The sequence below is a fragment of the Alosa alosa genome, chromosome 5 (assembly GCF_017589495.1).
Source record: "Alosa alosa isolate M-15738 ecotype Scorff River chromosome 5, AALO_Geno_1.1, whole genome shotgun sequence".
In the NCBI taxonomy this organism is placed as follows: Eukaryota; Metazoa; Chordata; class Actinopteri; order Clupeiformes; family Clupeidae; genus Alosa; species Alosa alosa.
Window position 1 is genome coordinate 21,702,992 of NC_063193.1, and position 18,339 is coordinate 21,721,330.

The 18,339-nt window shown below is 45.7% G+C and overlaps 1 protein-coding gene across 1 annotated transcript in view; it reads right to left on the reverse strand.

Annotated features, from left to right (window-relative positions):
- The window catches only part of aacs (acetoacetyl-CoA synthetase), a 36,134-nt gene that overhangs the window by 15,080 nt on the left and 2,715 nt on the right, over window positions 1-18,339 (reverse strand). The window contains exons 3-10 of the mRNA XM_048244018.1: window positions 17,869-17,989; window positions 16,349-16,462; window positions 11,359-11,456; window positions 10,447-10,561; window positions 10,209-10,290; window positions 8,339-8,489; window positions 5,967-6,047; window positions 4,878-5,002 (exon numbers count right to left, since the gene is read on the reverse strand). Coding sequence (XP_048099975.1) covers window positions 4,878-5,002; window positions 5,967-6,047; window positions 8,339-8,489; window positions 10,209-10,290; window positions 10,447-10,561; window positions 11,359-11,456; window positions 16,349-16,462; window positions 17,869-17,989 — 887 coding nt within the window. The remainder of the gene's footprint in view (window positions 1-4,877; window positions 5,003-5,966; window positions 6,048-8,338; window positions 8,490-10,208; window positions 10,291-10,446; window positions 10,562-11,358; window positions 11,457-16,348; window positions 16,463-17,868; window positions 17,990-18,339) is intronic.

Sequence of the window (18,339 nt, forward strand, 5' to 3'; positions counted from 1 at the left end):
AGAGAGAGAGAGAGAGAGAGACACATGCACAGAGAGAAAGACATGGAGAGAGTTTTATGAGTGTGAGAGAAAGAGATAAAAATGTATCTGTGAAGACACTTCCCAGGACCCAACATGAAATCCATAGAAACTATTTCTCTAAAAGATGCGTTCTAGGCTTTTGGGTCTGGGCCTGGTTGAAGGAGAATTCTAAGTGTCTAGTGGTACAATTATGAAAAAACACACATCAGTGATGGTGACAGAACACCTACTGTTAAAATCCATAAAATACCAAATAAAAAGAGAAAAAAAAGGATGAAGTACACGCGGCATCAGCACAAGGTTGAGCACAATCAGAGGTGTAGGCGACGAAGGCTGACGCTTTGTGGTTAGGCCGCTCCACAGCCCCATGGGATATGCGTTCAGGTTCAATTCCAGGGCAACATGCATTTGTCAGTAGGACCTCAATCTTATGAGAGAATAGAACATGATTTTCCCAATGTACCGCAGACAAAGGGGGGGTAGGGGGTAAACACTCATAAACACTCTGTGGGTGGAAGCCTGGGCCAAAGGAAAAAAACATATCCAAGGAGCTGAACATCCCCTGACGTCTCTTTTTCGAAAACTGCAAAACTCTTTCTGAATTTACCAAAACACTTCTCTTTCAGCACCCGTCAAACTCAAAAGAGGACCTCAATTTGTTGTTTACCTGACTTGGAGAGAGCTTTAAGGCTAACAGTAGACATAGCCCTGCAAAAGCAAAAGAAATCTAGAAGAACATAACTGACTACAATCAGTCTTACATTCTGGCTTAGGAAAGGTTACAACGCCACATAGCATCTGGCCACTTCTCCTGTCCAGTCGAATTTAGCGGAACACAAATATCAAGAGGGCAGGTGCTGTGCTCATATCCATGTCAACCAATGAGTTTAGGCACGGCACGGCACAACCCCCCCGCCCCCAACCCCCCCCCCGCCCCCAACCCACCAAAATAAACATTGTGATTCCAGCCCTCAGCCTTTGCCCGCGAGAGCTCCATGCTGTTTATTAAACTAAGTCGGAACGGCAACAGCGTGCGATGAAAACAAACTTCACTGCGTCTAAAAATCCACTTGCCTTCAATAATCCATCCCCTTCTCCCACTCTCTCTCGCACTCAGCGGCCCATTTCCCAGGATCATTTCTCCACTAATAAATTCATACAATTCAATAAAGCTTCCAGTGCAGCAAAGCGACGGCTGGTTGTATTAAGTAATTTGTTTGTCGTTTCTGAAGGTAAGTCATGAAGGCAGCCAACTGAGAGTGTGTACTACTTGTCACTGTGGTGTGTAGTTATCGAAAATGTGACTAACATATAAATATGTTGAGGGATCCATTCTGTAAGCCCATTCAACCAAATCTATTTGTTATGAAACAATAGCACTGTTTCCTTATTTTGGCCTGCTATGTTGTTTGTTTATTTTTATGCTTGTTTCAGCATATCAAGGCACGGGTCCATCATGAGGTGGAGTATGAGACATTCAGCATTACTGTAGCATGCATCAAGGACTATTGGATAGAATTAATACAACTGATCAATAAGAAAAATTTGACGAGAAAGACGGAAGTTTCTTTGGGGGCGTGTTTCTACAGTCCTTGCCTTACCTAAACATGTGATTAATTAATCTAGCTCCTCAAATACATCTTTAAAGATACACACAAATCTGTTATCCTGCACATCGGACTGGCCGATTACACACTTCCTGCTGCATCTCAGAACAACATCTTTTCTATAATCTGATCATGTTAGATCTAAAATATAATTATTTTTTGACAGATTCCATTCTGTGTCTGTTGCTTATGTGTTTGATGTCTTGATGGACTATAGAGACAACAAGACACTGTAGAGAAGACAAGATGGTGGAACCCTGTGACACGGTTTACATTCTTAACTTGACATCTCAGCAGGGATAGCCTTAGCATGGTTTTGATAACCTCTTTAAAGACTTCACTTACCATAGAGAATATACAATGGAAATTATATTTTAATGAGCACTTACATCTATACAGGTGGATATATACTTCAAAGTTAGAATATGATTAAGATCGGAGTTCTAGTACTCTGCCAGGACAGAGCTCCTCTGTGAAGCTGCCAAGTTCTCTGCACTCACAGAGCATAAAACTATGACAAGTTCGTAAAGGGCCATCACCATCATTTGCTGAAGTTTCTCTGCCTTTTAGAAGAAGGAGGGGGTACAGCAACGGTGTGAAGGGGAGAGTGTAAGTGAGAGCACACACACACACACACACACACACACACACACACACACTGCAGCAGAGGAACTGGCAGGTGGCAGGTTGGTACTCCGCTCACACCTCGATGCAGAGTGTGTACAGTGGAAACACAGCGCTTAATTCCCCCAACACCAACTCATCTCCTGAGGAAACAATCGAGACCTGATGGACCATAGACAAGTCATCCACAACACCACCACCACCACCACCACCACCACCACCACCACCACCACCACCACCTCACCGATGCTCCTCGCGCGCTTCCCCACTCCCCAGAGCTCCATCTGCATGTAGACTACAAGAGAAGCTTGATTAAATATCGACCACAATTTAAAATTTAACATCGCAACGGGGCTGCGGCCGAATCAGACGGGACGCTGCGACCAGGGCCCTTGTCTGTGTGATTAAACACGCTGGCACAGTGGACTCCAGCCGATGGTTTATTCATAGTGGCACTTTTTTTTCCGCCCACCCTGGACGCTGCTCTTGTCAATGGGCCGTGATCTGCCTCCCAGACTGCATATTGTCCTCAGTGTAAAATGCTAAATTAGTCAATACAAGTTTAAGCACAACTAAGAAGTCACAAGGCCCGTTTTTCCGCTCCTGAGCCAAATCGGTCTGAGCAAAGAGAGTTAATGTTACTCGGGCATATCCACCAAAGGGCAGTTTGTTCTGAAACGATTCCAAGCTGTCCCCAGTTCAGCATGGTTAGATTTCCGTACTGCTGGGGAGCAGAAGCAGTGAATGGCTTTGATAACGTGATGTGTCTCTGACCCAATACTAAGATAAGATAAGAAAACGTTATAGTCCATTAAATGTGCATAGAATAGAACATTGTCTTTTGGCAATCTGGCAACACAGTGAAAAAACAGAATACAGAAAGTACCTACAACTCATAAAATAAGCTTTAGCAGTAGCTATGGGGGTGACTTTTTACTGACAAGCATTCCATAAACAATGGATTTTATTGAGCACCTCCGCTAAAAATAGAACTGAATCCAATGGATGGAACATGGCTGAACCAAGAGCCTCTAGAACACATACCTGCACAATCAGGTATAACTGTCTGTGGGGTGTCGACAAACACACACACAAACAAGCACACATGCACGCACGGACACACACACAAACAAGCACACACGCACGGACGCACGCACGCACGAACGAAAGATCTAACAGCAGGCTACTTTATCAGGTGAGGTGGGTATGGAGGTGAGAGAGAGCCACAGCAGCCGCTGCGGTGTGGGCCATTGGCAGTGCCAGCGTGCAAGGCTGTGGTGGTGGTGGAGCCGGTGATTTCAGATATGATACACATTACAGGTGAGGCTGGCAGCAGTAGGGGAGGCTGCTGCACCAGTTTAAACCAGTTTCTTTGGGGTGTCGAGATGTATTTATGTGCAGAGAGAGGGCCTCTCTTCTCCTCTCTCAGTGTGTGTGTGTGTGCGCGCGCACGTTCCTTTGTGTCACCTTCTGAGGGGGCTACAACAATGTCTGTCTATTTTATCCCCTTTAAAGGAAACGGCACAGGGGAACACAATGGAAATGAAGAATGCAGGTTTTTTTTTTTATCTGGGGCTGTGGAGAATTTACACACACACACACACACACACACACACACACACGCAAATAAGCTGAAAACACTCAGGGACACACACACACACACACACGCACACACAAACACACACACTAACATGCACACAATAACAGTGCACAGTGTGAGAGCGGAAAAAAACAGTCTCTCCCTGTGTGTGAACTCAGGTGCCTCACAAAACCCAGCTCACAGCAGCATCCTGAGGCAATTTTCTCTTCTCTAAGGGACAGATCAATCCAACACAAATGTGTGACCCCAGGTCATAAAGGGACTACATAATGATCAAAGAGTTGTGTGTTTCATTTACACACACACACACACACACACACACACACACACACACACTCGGACTTGTCAACGTCGCTGTCACTCACATAAATGTCATGGCTGATGGTATCGTAAGGGGCAGTGGCACCTCATGCAAACGAGACGTTAATGACGTCTTGTGGAGCACCCGTGGTGACTGGCGAGTGACTTCCTGTCCTCCCCCTGTCATCCTCCTCCACTCTGATCAACTCATCCAGAGCACCACCACCACCCCACCTACCATCACCTCCTCCGGCTCCCCACCTACCATCACCTCCTCCGGCTCCCCACCTACCATCACCTCCTCCATCTCCCCACCCCTTACCCACCTACCATCACCTCCTCTGACTCCCCACCCCCCCACCTACCATCACCTCCTCCGGTTCCCCACCCCCCCCCCCACCTACCATCACCTCCTCCGGCTCCCCACCCCCAACCCCCACCTACCATCACCTCCTCCGGCTCCCCACAGTCATGTGGCCTCTCCAGTGCCCTCTCAGCCCTGCTGTTCCACAGGGCTTCCTCTTCTCCAGACCCCATGCCCCCATAACAGATAACAGCGCTATGGCGACACAGCCAGCCCAGTGTTTTGGTAGGAGGTGAGTAAAACTGCAGCTTGCAGGAAACTTGCACAGGCTGATAGGAAAGCCACACAGGAGAGGCTTCAAATACTGCAGGTGCCTTTTTGTCTTCCCCCGCTCCCCAGCGTCCAGCCCTTCTCCTCTTACCCGAGCTCGTCCACCAGGTCCCAGAGCACGTTGGGGGTGGGCACCAGAGGCGAGCCGTCGTACAGCACCACCGAGGCCCCAACGGCCAGCGACGACACCAGCCAGTTCCACATCATCCAGCCCGTCTGGAAGGAGACAGTGGGAAAAACACAGGGTTGGAACACACATCAGGCACCCCCACATCCTGCTCATGGTCAATCACTTTCCATTCACCATCAAAAATATACTAATTGCCATCTTGTGAGGTGAAAGAGAGACACACATTCTGTTGCTCTGCTAAATCGCATTTCCTCCTATAGTGCGCTTATCGAACGGTCAGCGCTTGAAAAGGTAATTTTAAGAGAAGTCGTCTCATTCACTCTTACAGAATTTGAACTCCCTTACGTTTGTTGTGGTTATTACTTACAAAGTATGGCTAATTGTATTTCCTACACATACTAAGCTCTCGTGTTGAGCCTACAATGTAAAATAACTGAGCCTATACTGGCAATGTCCTATGGCCTCATTACTTAAGTAGAGAAAAGTTCTGGCTAAGTTGCATGAATATGGAGGCCTGCTCGTTGCTCAGTGAGAGATGCTGGAGATGACAGCCTCCTCCTCACTCTGTCATTTCCACAGACTGTCTGTCTGAGGACGCTTTGCCTTCTTTTGAAACGACCTTTTCAAACGCTGACCGTTGAAAAGGCGCACTATAGGGGGAGATTATATTTAGCAGAGCAACACAAACAGTCAGAAACACATTTCACAACAACAGCGCACATACAAACACAAACACACACACACACACACACACACACACACACACACACACACACACACACACCATTCTATGGTGGGTGTCTGCTTTTAAAATAATATCCCTGGGTGCCAAAAATAATTGGCTGGCTGAGGGGTCGCCTCTCTGTGCTCTGACACTCAGCCTCAGTGCGACAGAGAAAATTATAGTTGAGAGGAGGAGAGACAGAGTAAAAGGAGAGAGAGAGAGAGAGAGAGAGAGAGAGAGAGAGAGAGAGAGAGAGAGAGAGTGTGTGTGAAAGAGAAAGCCTGTGAGAGAGTGAGAACCCTGCTGAGGAATGACGGCTGGCATACCGTAGTGTAGTAAATGATGACGTCACTGCTGGTCATGTTGCCATGGAGTATATGCTCCTTCAAGTGTTGAATGAGGGTCCCCTACATCAAAGAGAGAGAGAGAGAGAGAGAGCACGAAGATCATCAAAAGAAGAAACAGTTTGTGTCTACTCCAGTTAATAACAGGGTCATCATCAGTGTCCCTCTTTGCTACTGGTCAGCATTAGTGTTCATAACCTGACAGACAAGGAAAACACCCAAAAGAAGCTACCTCCATCGCCACACCCCCCAACCTTTTCATTCATCTCCCCAGGAAGAGCACAGATTTTGGAGGAGGCCCTTATCTCGACACCATCCTATCTCTCTTTAACATGGACCTCTCGTGCCATACCTCGCCGGGTAGTCTTTGAAGGTTGACACGAGTGCATAAACAACCTTGTGCTGCGTTGGGGAAAAAAAGGGGGGAAAAAAAGCATGCGGGTTAAGTGCGTGGCGAGCGCCCATTTCAATCTGCTCCGTGAATGACACAGATACGCCCAGGCTTCTCTCTCACCTCGCCGCAGGGAGGTAATTACAGTATGAAGCCACCGCCGAGAGGAAGTCAGCTGCCTCCCATTGAACAGAGACGAAGAAAAAGAAGAAGAAGAAGAAAGAGGAGGAGGGGGGTAAATGTCATCATCGTATACACCTCCCTTTTCTCTCTCTCTGCTCCTTTTCTTCGCTCGCCCGGCAGCAGCCCTCTTCAGGCTGACAGTCGCCGCCTCTTTAAAATGAGCCTAACAAGGTGCTAGGCGTTAGCTTTAATTGCTAGCGCTGACTGACGGGCGGGCGCGAGCGAGAACGGGCCCAGGTCTGAATGGCTGCTCCTCCACACATGTTCACAAGTATCTAATTATCCCTCCAGCAGAAGGAGAGAGAGAGAGAGAGAGAGAGAGAGAGAGAGAGAGAGAGAGAGAGATAGAGAGATAGAGAGAGAGAGAGGAAGAAAGTGAGAAGGAGAGAGGGGGAGAAAGAGAAGGTGTGTAGGAGAGCGGGTGACATCCAGCATTCTGTTTAGGTAGAGAAGCAGCCACAAAATAAAACTGCCCCCAAAACCCAAGCAGCACAGCACATCCCTGTAACCATCACACTCCTGCTCCTGCTTCTGCCAACACAAAGCCGTGGAGCTGTTTGTGGGGCATGTGCAACTCGGGGATGTCAGAGCGAACAAACACACAAACAAGGGCAAGATTTTACAATTCTTTTCTGCGCGCAGACTTTTGTTCGTTCAGCCGCCTGGTGGGAGCTCCTTTTAAAATGACGGGGGATGGTGGTGGTGGTGGTGGTGGTGGTGGTGGGGTAAAAAGACGGCAGAGCATCTCATAAGTTACACCTGGAATTCTGCACATCTCTGAGATGAAAGGGAGGTGCAACGTGTGGGCTCTGACAGGGAGAGTCAACTCTGTCCACTGTCTCGGAGTGCCACCTGGTGGATGAAGATGGTAAACACTCTGCGTGTGGATCAATGCTGCCGAAATGGCACGGGCACAGTTCAGAGGTGGAAAAACCTGGAGTTAGATCGTAAAAGTCCTACCATAGATTGGTTCTATCTGCCCACTGTGCAGATGACTTCACTAATTAACTCATCTACTTGGCAGAAGAGTTGTGCTAATTAGAGAAAGGATGGAAGAAATACAGGGTAGGACTTCTACTTTCTGAAACCTGGTTTCTCCATCTGTATTTGAGTATAGCCTCTGACTCTATCTGCGTGTGTGTGTGTGTGTGTGTGTGTGTGTGTGTGTGTGTGTGTGTGCGTGCACATATATCTGTGTGTGAGTGCTCCCATGTGCATCCCTAAAGGGAAGTGTGTCTGAGTGTATCTGGGGAGATGCCTCTTCCCTCTGCTCTGCATCTCTTGTGCCATCCTCCTGATAAGCTCGGTACCCAGGGGAGCTCTGCTGATCCAGCTAAAACTAGTGAGAAGTGAGAACAAGGGAGTCTCCCTGCGCAGTATCACACAGCTCAAACATGTGCATTGACTGATCTTTTCCTATTTCCTATGCACCACCGTTTCCTGTTTCCTATGCACCACCGTTCACACCATAAATTAACTGGGGAATACACTAAACCATATCTAAGCATTAGGAGAAAGCATTGTATCAATGACCTGTCACTCATCTTTTCTCTTCTACAAAACAAAATCAATTCAGTAAAATAGCTAGAAGACAAATGACATGACTGTAATTTTCAACATGGTTTGATTGATTGATTGATGTCTGTCAGATCAGATGAAGAAAGGGAAACTATCTGAGGGAACGGTGTCGAGTGGAGGAGTTTTTAAATCAGCCAGTGGCTGAGCCTAGGCATTGTGTATTGGGCTGGCTGGGAGCTGGGGGGCAGTCAGTGGTTCTTACCCCTGCGGAGTGCACCATACACTTGGGGGCGCCAGTGGTCCCCGAGGAGTACATGATGAACAGGGGGTGAGAGAAGGGCAGCTGCTCGAACTCCAGCTGTGGCGGATGGTCTCCCTCCATCCCTGTAGCAAGGAAATCCTCCAGGTACACACTGGAGATGGGGGGGAGAGAGAGAGAGAGAGAGAGAGAGAGAGAGAGAGAGAGAGGGAGGAAGGAAGGAAGGAGGGGGGTCAGAAGTCAGATACAGAGTCCACACACAATACACCTCACCCACACCATACAAACTCTATCCACAGACACACACACAGACACACAGACACACAGACACACACACACACGCAAATGTGCACAGAGTGTATACACGGCTCACCTGTTTGGGACTCTGGACAAATCAATTTCTTGTCTAGAGCAGACATAAGGAATAATGACAACCTTCTCCAAATCTGGGAGTCCTGAAACACACACGTACATACATATTTCAGAATCAAATCTGTACTATCTAGACAGCTCAATACAGTGCCCAATCAGTGTGATTATAAGTCAACTGTAGCCTTGTAGCTGTGGTGAGGATTGGTCTATACGGTCTCTGCACCAAGCTCTGTGCTGTACCTTTGACCACACTGATGAGTTTGTCCATGTGGTCGTGCACTTTGCAGTTGTATCTGACAGCCGGTACTGAGAAGATGAGTTTGGGCTGGATTTGAGAGAAGCTGTCCAACACGCCTGCAATGCCACAGAGATGGTAACATAGTTAGAAGCAGACATGACCTAAACACATATGCCACACTAACTCATCAAACACGCACACTCTCTCACACACACACACACACACACACTAAAGTTACTCCATCCTCAGTGGCACATAAATATATAAGACAAAGTTGTTGCTAATTCAAATTAAACCTGCAAACAACACAGTAAGACCTCCCCCTAGAGGAGATTTTTTGTATGGTGCAGTTTTCTGATATGTCCACAGGGTGGCAGTATAAGCTGTGCACAGCACGGGGCCTAGATAGCCACTCATGCGGTAACAGGTAACAATGCAGACTGTCCTATTTACAGAGCAGCTACACTGCCTCAGGGTCTTTCTATATAGACTAGAGCCCGTCTTGCATGCGTTCGCATGTGTATGTGTGTGTGTGTGTGTGTGTGTGTGTGTGTGTGTGTGTGTGTGTGTATGTGCGTGGACAGTGTCTGAATGGACAAGCGCATGCGCATGGACATGAACACCATTCGTTCTCATGCAGAAAACTGTGGGCCTACGACAAGTTGTTAATTTACTACATATATACCCATAAGATTAAAGGGTGACTGTGTGTATTAAGCGTGTATAGATTTGTAGCTCGGTATGCACACCTACATTTAGAGCATATGCACACAAAGACCAGTACTTATGTCTATATATACAGCCGTCCAACGCATCTTAATTAAGACAATACACCAATTACCAGGGGTGCACACAAACTAATGTGAATGTCTATATACACCATGACCCCATACTTACTGGCCCCTCACCTCCCCTCAACCCTCTGACCCCCGGGTCTTACATTCACTCCAAAGTCTACGGATGTGGAGCCCAGATGGTTCCTATACTGGCGGCAGCAAGCATGGCCTCTATTGCATGGACTCCATTGGGCAGGTATCCTGGAGGAGAGAGAGAAAAGGTAGATGGGGAGAGAGAGAGAGAGAGAGAGAGAGAGAGGGCGCAAGAAAGAGAGGAAGGAAGGAAGGAGGGGGGTCAGAAGTCAGATACAGAGTCCACACACAATACACCTCACCCACACCATACAAACTCTATCCACAGACACACACACAGACACACAGACACACACACACACGCAAATGTGCACAGAGTGTATACACGGCTCACCTGTTTGGGACTCTGGACAAATCAATTTCTTGTCTAGAGCAGACATAAGGAATAATGACAACCTTCTCCAAATCTGGGAGTCCTGAAACACACACGTACATACATATTTCAGAATCAAATCTGTACTATCTAGACAGCTCAATACAGTGCCCAATCAGTGTGATTATAAGTCAACTGTAGCCTTGTAGCTGTGGTGAGGATTGGTCTATCTGTCTCTGCACCAAGCTCTGTGCTGTACCTTTGACCACACTGATGAGTTTGTCCATGTGGTCGTGCACTTTGCAGTTGTATCTGACAGCCGGTACTGAGAAGATGAGTTTGGGCTGGATTTGAGAGAAGCGGTCCAACACGCCCTGCAATGCCACAGAGATGGTAACATAGTTAGAAGCAGACATGACCTAAACACATATGCCACACTAACTCATCAAACACGCACACTCTCACACACACACACACACACTAAAGTTACTCCATCCTCAGTGGCACATAAATATATAAGACAAAGTTGTTGCTAATTCAAATTAAACCTGCAAACAACACGGTAAGACCTCCCCCTAGAGGAGATTTTTTGTATGGTGCAGTTTTCTGATATGTCCACAGGGTGGCAGTATAAGCTGTGCACAGCACGGGGCCTAGATAGCCACTCATGCGGTAACAGGTAACAATGCAGACCGTCCTATTTACAGAGCAGCTACACTGCCTCAGGGTCTTTCTATATAGACTAGAGCCCGTCTTGCACGCGTTCGCATGTGTATGTGTGTGTGTGTGTGTGTGTGTATGTGCGTGGACAGTGTCTGAATGGACAAGCGCATGCGCATGGACATGAACACCATTCGTTCTCATGCAGAAAACTGTGGGCCTACGACAAGTTGTTAATTTACTACATATATACCCATAAGATTAAAGGGTGACTGTGTGTATTAAGCGTGTATAGATTTGTAGCTCGGTATGCACACCTACATTTAGAGCATATGCACACAAAGACCAGTACTTATGTCTATATATACAGCCGTCCAACGCATCTTAATTAAGACAATACACCAATTACCAGGGGTGCACACAAACTAATGTGAATGTCTATATACACCATGACCCCATACTTCTTACTGGCCCCTCACCTCCCTCAACCCTCTGACCCCCGGGGTCTTACATTCACTCCAAAGTCTACGGATGTGGAGCTCCAGATGGCTCCTATACTGGCGGCAGCAAGCATGGCCTCTATTGCATGGACTCCATTGGGCAGGTATCCTGGAGGAGAGAGAGAAAAGGTAGATGGGGGAGAGAGAGAGAGAGAGAGAGAGAGGGGGCGCAAGAAAGAGAGGAAGTGAAGTTTAACCAATGGAAAGATTACACTTTGACTATCAGATACAGCTCTCAGAGGGAGTGGTAAGTGACAAGAGCAGCAGGAACTCATTGCAGAGCATTCGCAAGCCCACGCACAACAACAACAACTCTTATGCCCTTATGAGTATGACAAAATTCATGTTACAATGTTTGTGTGAGTATGTGTAACAGGTAAGTACAGAGCTCTTAACATCAATAAAGCTCAGAAATTAGGCTTCAAAGCAGGAAAGTGTATAAAATCTCAAATCAATGTCTGGTTATTCACCCCTTGCAGACACGTGACTTAAGTCACGTGACTCCATGCTGGACGGCAAAAAGATGGGAGACGGACGGCAAATTACATTATGTCATAAAGATTATGATGAACTGAACACCATTACTATAACATCTTTGTAGTTCAATGTATTGCTGTTTGGGGTCTGATAGTCAAAGAAGATGCCAGTGGTGTTGTTAGATGAAATGGGTCATGATCGCAAATGTAAAGTTATTAAAACTGGTGGTAACAGCAAGGGGAGATAACGTTACGTTAAGCTACTGTAATTAACATTATGGTAAATGAACACCCATAAGTATTTCTGGACTAAAATATTGCAAAGCGATTTGGTTACTTTATTTGTCTTGCTTTTATCAGTTGTAACATAGTCAAAACGTTAAGAATGTCATATCAGAACATGAAATAATAACTAGCTGCCACACTTAGAAGCTAGCTATTCTAGCTAACGTTTATCGTAGCTCATAGTGCTAGGGCTAATGTAACTCGTCAGTTTGTACGTTGCCCAGCGAATAAACCTACTTACATGTCTTAAGTTAAAGAATTGAAAGAAATAGGAAATAAAAAAAAACTTGAACGGTATTATCTGTTTACATTCAGATCTTGCCAAAGACTTTGCCTAAGTGCTATCTGCCGTCCTGTTCAGAGTCTATGGTTGCTATAGCAACCGCTGCTGTGCTTCATACACTGAGGAGATAAGCATGCAATTGTGGTTGAAATACTCCCGAAACACAAAGAAAACAAACCAAAATATATCTATGCAAGAACATGGGATGTTGTTGTATTCCAAACAATAAGCCAACAGTCGTGGAAGGGCATTACTACGGTTAAATCTCACTATAATGATGTGTGCGATATGTCCCATTACAACCCATTGATTTGATTCGTGTTCTTGCCGTCCACTAGGCTATTTTCCTGTGGCGCGAACAAAACGTGACGTCACTTGCAAGGGGTGAATACAAATAAGGTATTACTCACAAGAAGACAGAAGAAGAGACAATAGCAGTACATACGTCCTTGGGTAAAAACATGTAGGAGCAGTTATCTGTACTATGAGGTAGCCTAGTCCAAGACTAAAATGGAAATGTACACTAAAATTGGTTTTAGTCTAGAACTAGGCTTAGTCCTTGCACAGGAAATTGGCCACAAAAGTATGTGTATTTGTACTCCCTGTATGTCTGTATAGTATGCAGTGCACTCACTGTATGTCTGTATAGTATGCAGTGCACTCACTGTATGTCTGTATAGTATGCAGTGCACTCACTGTATGTACTCTGTATGGTGTCAGACTAGTGTGCATGTGCACCCTGACTTCCTAAGACAGGGCAGCTAAGGCTGGGCCGCACCGTGACACAGTGACCTGGTAATCTCCTAACAGGTTCAGAGACAAACGCAGGAGAACAAACCCGTTATGTGCTCCACCGACTCAATCCATACAGGAACTCAACAACAACTCCCCAGCATGTATCTCCAATAAGGCCTGGCTCCACTTATCCGGTGCTCACTGGACAGATATGACGCTAGGAGAGTCACGACCACAACAATCAGCAGTATTCCAACGAGACGTGCTATGTTATTCAACTGTAGGTTGAAGGACTTTTTTTAGCTGTACAACTAAATTAATCACATTAAGGATAAAAACTATTACCCTAGTAAATAGTATGATATTGCCCTAAGGATAACTATTGCCCTCTAGAATATAGTATGATATTGCCCTAAGCATGACTATTGCCCTCTAGTATGATATTGCCCTAAGCATGACTATTGCCCTCTAGTATAGTATGATATTGCCCTAAGCATGACTATTGCCCTCTAGTAAATAGTATGATATTGCCCTAAGCATGACTATTACCCTCTAGTATAGTACAGTATGATATTGCTCTAAGCATGGCTATTGCCCTCTAGTTCTCTGGTATCCTCCATGTGTAAGGGAGGATACTAGGTATAAAGAACACTTGATAACAACTATCCAAGATAATGTTATGCACTTGTTGATGTTAATATTATCTTGTTATCTCTTTTTAAAAGTAATTCTACAGAAGATACGGTGTCGTGACATGGCTGCTATCCTCCAGCTCCGAGCTGTTTTGTCTGTTCTCTACAGTATGGTCTTCGGCCTTTTATTACATAAAAACACACCGCAGCCGACTCAAGTCCTTTTCTCACAACATCCTTGAAACCAACAGACTATTTTGAGACAACGACATGGTGGGTAACAAGGTGACATATTAAAATGACTCATCTGTCATCGGTCACCTTCTCATAACCATTCTGTTCTGTTCTACAAGGTGGACAGAAACCACAGCACTGACAAAAGTGTAATGGCCCGCTTCCATTAGGCGGATGGACTACACTCATAAAGCTGGACGCTCTTAATCTTTAAAGTGGCTATATATTCTCCGCCGCCCCTTGGGGACAGATCACACTTAATCAAGCAGCAGAGCAAGGCCACACGGCAACGGCTCCCATTTCCAATAGCTCCCCACCCCACTCTCTTTTGCGCTCTCGTCATCAATTCCACACACACACACACACACACACACAGAGAGAGAGGAGGGGGCTTGGTGGAGTAAGAGAGCGAGAGAGGAGGGAACTTATGGATGGCCAATTTATGGATCCCTGTGACAAAACGTAAATCCGGACTGATGTGTTGTCCTGCTGGCACCGTGACGTCTCAAATTGACACATAGCCGGCATGGCTCTGTTGGCTTTATAACAACATCCTCACTCTCTGGGAAACGAGGCGTTTTAACAGGCAAGCACTGGAGCTCATAACTTCAATATACCTCAGGAAAGTCCGTATAAAATCAGTTTCAATTTCTGGTTATATAAATAGAGTATTACTCACAAGGGGACAGAGAGAAATGAAGAGCAGGGAGAGTAGAGTCAACAAGTAATGTGAAAAAGAATGAATGAATTAAAGAAGACATAAAGACAGACTGATGCGAATCATTTGCATAAGAAGGATTTTGTACGCTCCCTTCATATCACGCTAAAGGGGCCATTCTGAAGGGGCGAGTGGCCAATAAAAATCCTCATCTCTATTAGGAGTGAGTGCGTGAGTCAGTAAGTAAGTCTCCCAGCCTCACCCAATGACATCACTAAGGGATCTGCTCAATCCAGACAATCAAGTTAGACACGCGCACACACACACAGACACACACACAGACACACACACACACACACACACACACACACACACAGACACACACACACACACACACACACACACACAGTCTAGAGCTGTGTCACAATTCTGTGATTGACCCTTGCTGTCCATGGTGATGCTACCTCATGTGTTTGCTTATGGATTTGGGTGGAATAGAGAAGGCCTTGACAGCCACGTGTTCCTGACTGGTCATTGCTCCTCTTTGTACGGTAAAATCTGTGGGATTCCCTTTGCATTGTAGGCTTTATTTGTGTACATTTCAAAATGTAAAAAGGAAAAAGGCCTATTCCATGTGGTTAGTTATACAAACTATACACTGAAATAACAGATTCATTCTAATATGTATTGTTATGGGGATATGAAATGACCCTTCTATCGAGATATGAGAATTTGGTCATATTGCACAGCCTCAGCACCTCATGCTCACTCAGAGGCACATACACACATCCATTTAGAGACAGACATCAACAGACAAAAACCTGTTACTGTGACAGTGAGCATAAACACTGATTCTGGATGTATAATCTGAATATAATCACAACACAATCTGAATATAATCACAACACAAGTACAGTTACAAATGCAAGAAAAGTAAAACAATGTTTGAGCAAGATTGAGTTTCTCAAGGCTAAGTTCTATCTGAGAGGCTAAGGCCATATTAACATATGCCTGAATAGACCAGGCTGTGTTCTATTCCAATAGCCGCATTCAGTGGCTGTGGAGAGCTCACCAACACAGGCCCCCATACATTCACACAGAGACTGCCCACTGTGGGATTCCAGTAGACAGGCCAAAAGGACCAGGGGGCTTGGCCTCGCCTGACCAATCACAGCGTGGACGTGGGCCAGAACAGTGTGCCGACACCAATCAGGGAGCCAAGATGTCATTTGGGTTTTTTAAGGAAACCAGCATTGCTAGACACAATACAAGGAATGCGGCTATGATTAGCAAATTGTGTCAAAGCAATTTTTTTTAAAAATAATTTTGCCACGTTTTACAGGCTGACTCACAGCTGTGTTTTGATCAGATAAGCAGCTATGATCAGCATACTATCTCAAAGTGATTCAGATTATTGTTCTACCGACTGACTCAGAACCATGTGTTTGAGAAGAGAGATAACTGCTCTTGCACTGCCCTGAGGAGCTGCCCTCACAGTCTGAAGACGAGACAGAAATACGAGATCTGTCCCAGCTCTCCCTTGATACCCCAAAGCCCAGACCAGCTCGAGTCAGTCACCGGCAGAGGAGTGGTGCGCCCCTCGACCCCCCGCATCTCTCCGGCAGACAGCTTGTCCCGTGGTAGCTGTCATATCTCCTCTGACCCCTGACCCCAGATGAGAACGCTCGGGAGACTCACCCACGACCCTGTCTCCTGTCCGCACACCCATCTTCCTCATGGCGGCGGCAAACAGCGCCACTTGGCGCCTCAGCTCGCCAAACGTCACCTTGGTGATGTCTTCGCTTGCCTCCGCTAAATAAAGAGGGAGAGAGAAAGAACTGTTCATGTGCACAATGGAAAACTACCCAACATTATTCAGTGGGATAAAACCAAATAAAGATGCTATTAATCAGCAAGTCTTAATTCATCTCCACAAGACAGAAGACAAAAAGGTACATCTACACAAACAGTATATATAGCTGTGTGACCCCAACCCAACATATTCAACCTGGGACTTTTATTTGTTTTGATGTTTCTTTTTCTATTTTGTTTTTGCTCAATGTGCTATCTTTGTTTACATGAGTGTCTGTATCTTTGCAGTCAAATTCTGTGTGCATGCCACTCCTGAGGTGTGACATACACTCAAACTCGACCATCACTGCTGGAAAAAAGAAATTGCTTTCAAATAGTTTGAGAATCTATCCATTTCCATTTCCCCCATCGCCCTTCAGCCCATCTGAACCTGCGTGTGCGAGTCATTCTCCTCTCCGCACACAGTGCTCCCATCTCTCACATCCCTCCCTTCCTAACGGTGGGAGATAGAGAGAGAGAGAGAGAGAGAGAGAGAGATGGAGAGAGGGAGAGATGAAGAGAGAGAGGGCATCGGATCATCTCCGCCCGCCTTGGCTCCTGCACTGATGCCTTACAGCCTGCCTGATCAATGGCACTCTCGTAATTAAATGGGCCACGAGGAGCTCGCTAACCGCATCAGCTGGACGGGGCAGCCCATCCATTAAGATATGAGAAATCACAGGAGGAACGTCATGGACTAAACACCGCGGCAACAAATCAAATTAAGGAGCCAGGGTATTGATTTAATTTAACGTCACCCCAAACCGGACTGATTCTATCTTTGGGGGAGGAGACATAGCCTTGTGTTGCTATTTTTAAGAGCAGGACCTTGGCATGCTTAAGGTAAACAGAGGTATTATCCATACAGATAGCCACCTTAATGTCAGCCTACGGATACTTTCCAGAAGACAACGCAATCTAAGAGATAAGAATACAAACAGGTATGAGCCTACCAGCACGTATGAGCCCTGGACCTCAGATGGAAATTATTCTCATCATAAAATGGTGAACCATCAAAACATGAGGGTGACTGGTTAGGGCACACTGTCCACCCTGACAAGTGGCAACAGTAACACAAGCACTGACACAACATATTGATAATAGGCCTGAAGTTATGTCTCAGATATTATGCCACTTAATTTGTATATTGCTTCACCACACCCTATTAGGTCAAATATAAAGTAATCAGACCATAATAAGCATTGGTTAAAGGACCAAAGGCAGCATTATCAAACTGACATGCTGATTAACCATGGGAGATGATGACCCTCAAGTGAGCTGCTTGATTTCTCTTCAGTAAGGCATTCCATTAGCACATCACATCATCGCAACTGAGATTAAAACTGAAATAAAAAAGCTGAACTCACTGGTAGCATATAGAGCTACTTTGTCCTGGTCCTTGTGTTTGAGGAGGTTTTCAGCGTAATTTAGTCGACTGCCTTTAAACCACTCAGGCACCTCTGATATCTTCTTTGACACATCGATGACCTGGGGGAAAACAGACACACAGGGGGTCAAATTATGAATGATCAGCATGTGATATGAAATGACCAAAATGCAGTCCTGTCTTTAGGGCAACTAAAGCCATCCTTACACCAGAAGACTTGGGAAAGATTCTTGAAAGATTGCAGTCTTTTGAGTAAAGCTTGAATGGGGGGCATTAGTTAAAAGACTCCAATCTTTCAAGAATCTTTCCCAAATCTTGCCAAAGTCTTCTGGTGTAAGGGTAGCAATAGTTGTTTACTCTGAGCAACAGGACTCTAGCTTTGGGTCAAATTGACATGTAAAGAAAATGATGTAAGAATGTATCTGTGCCCGCCTGTATATTAATTAAACGG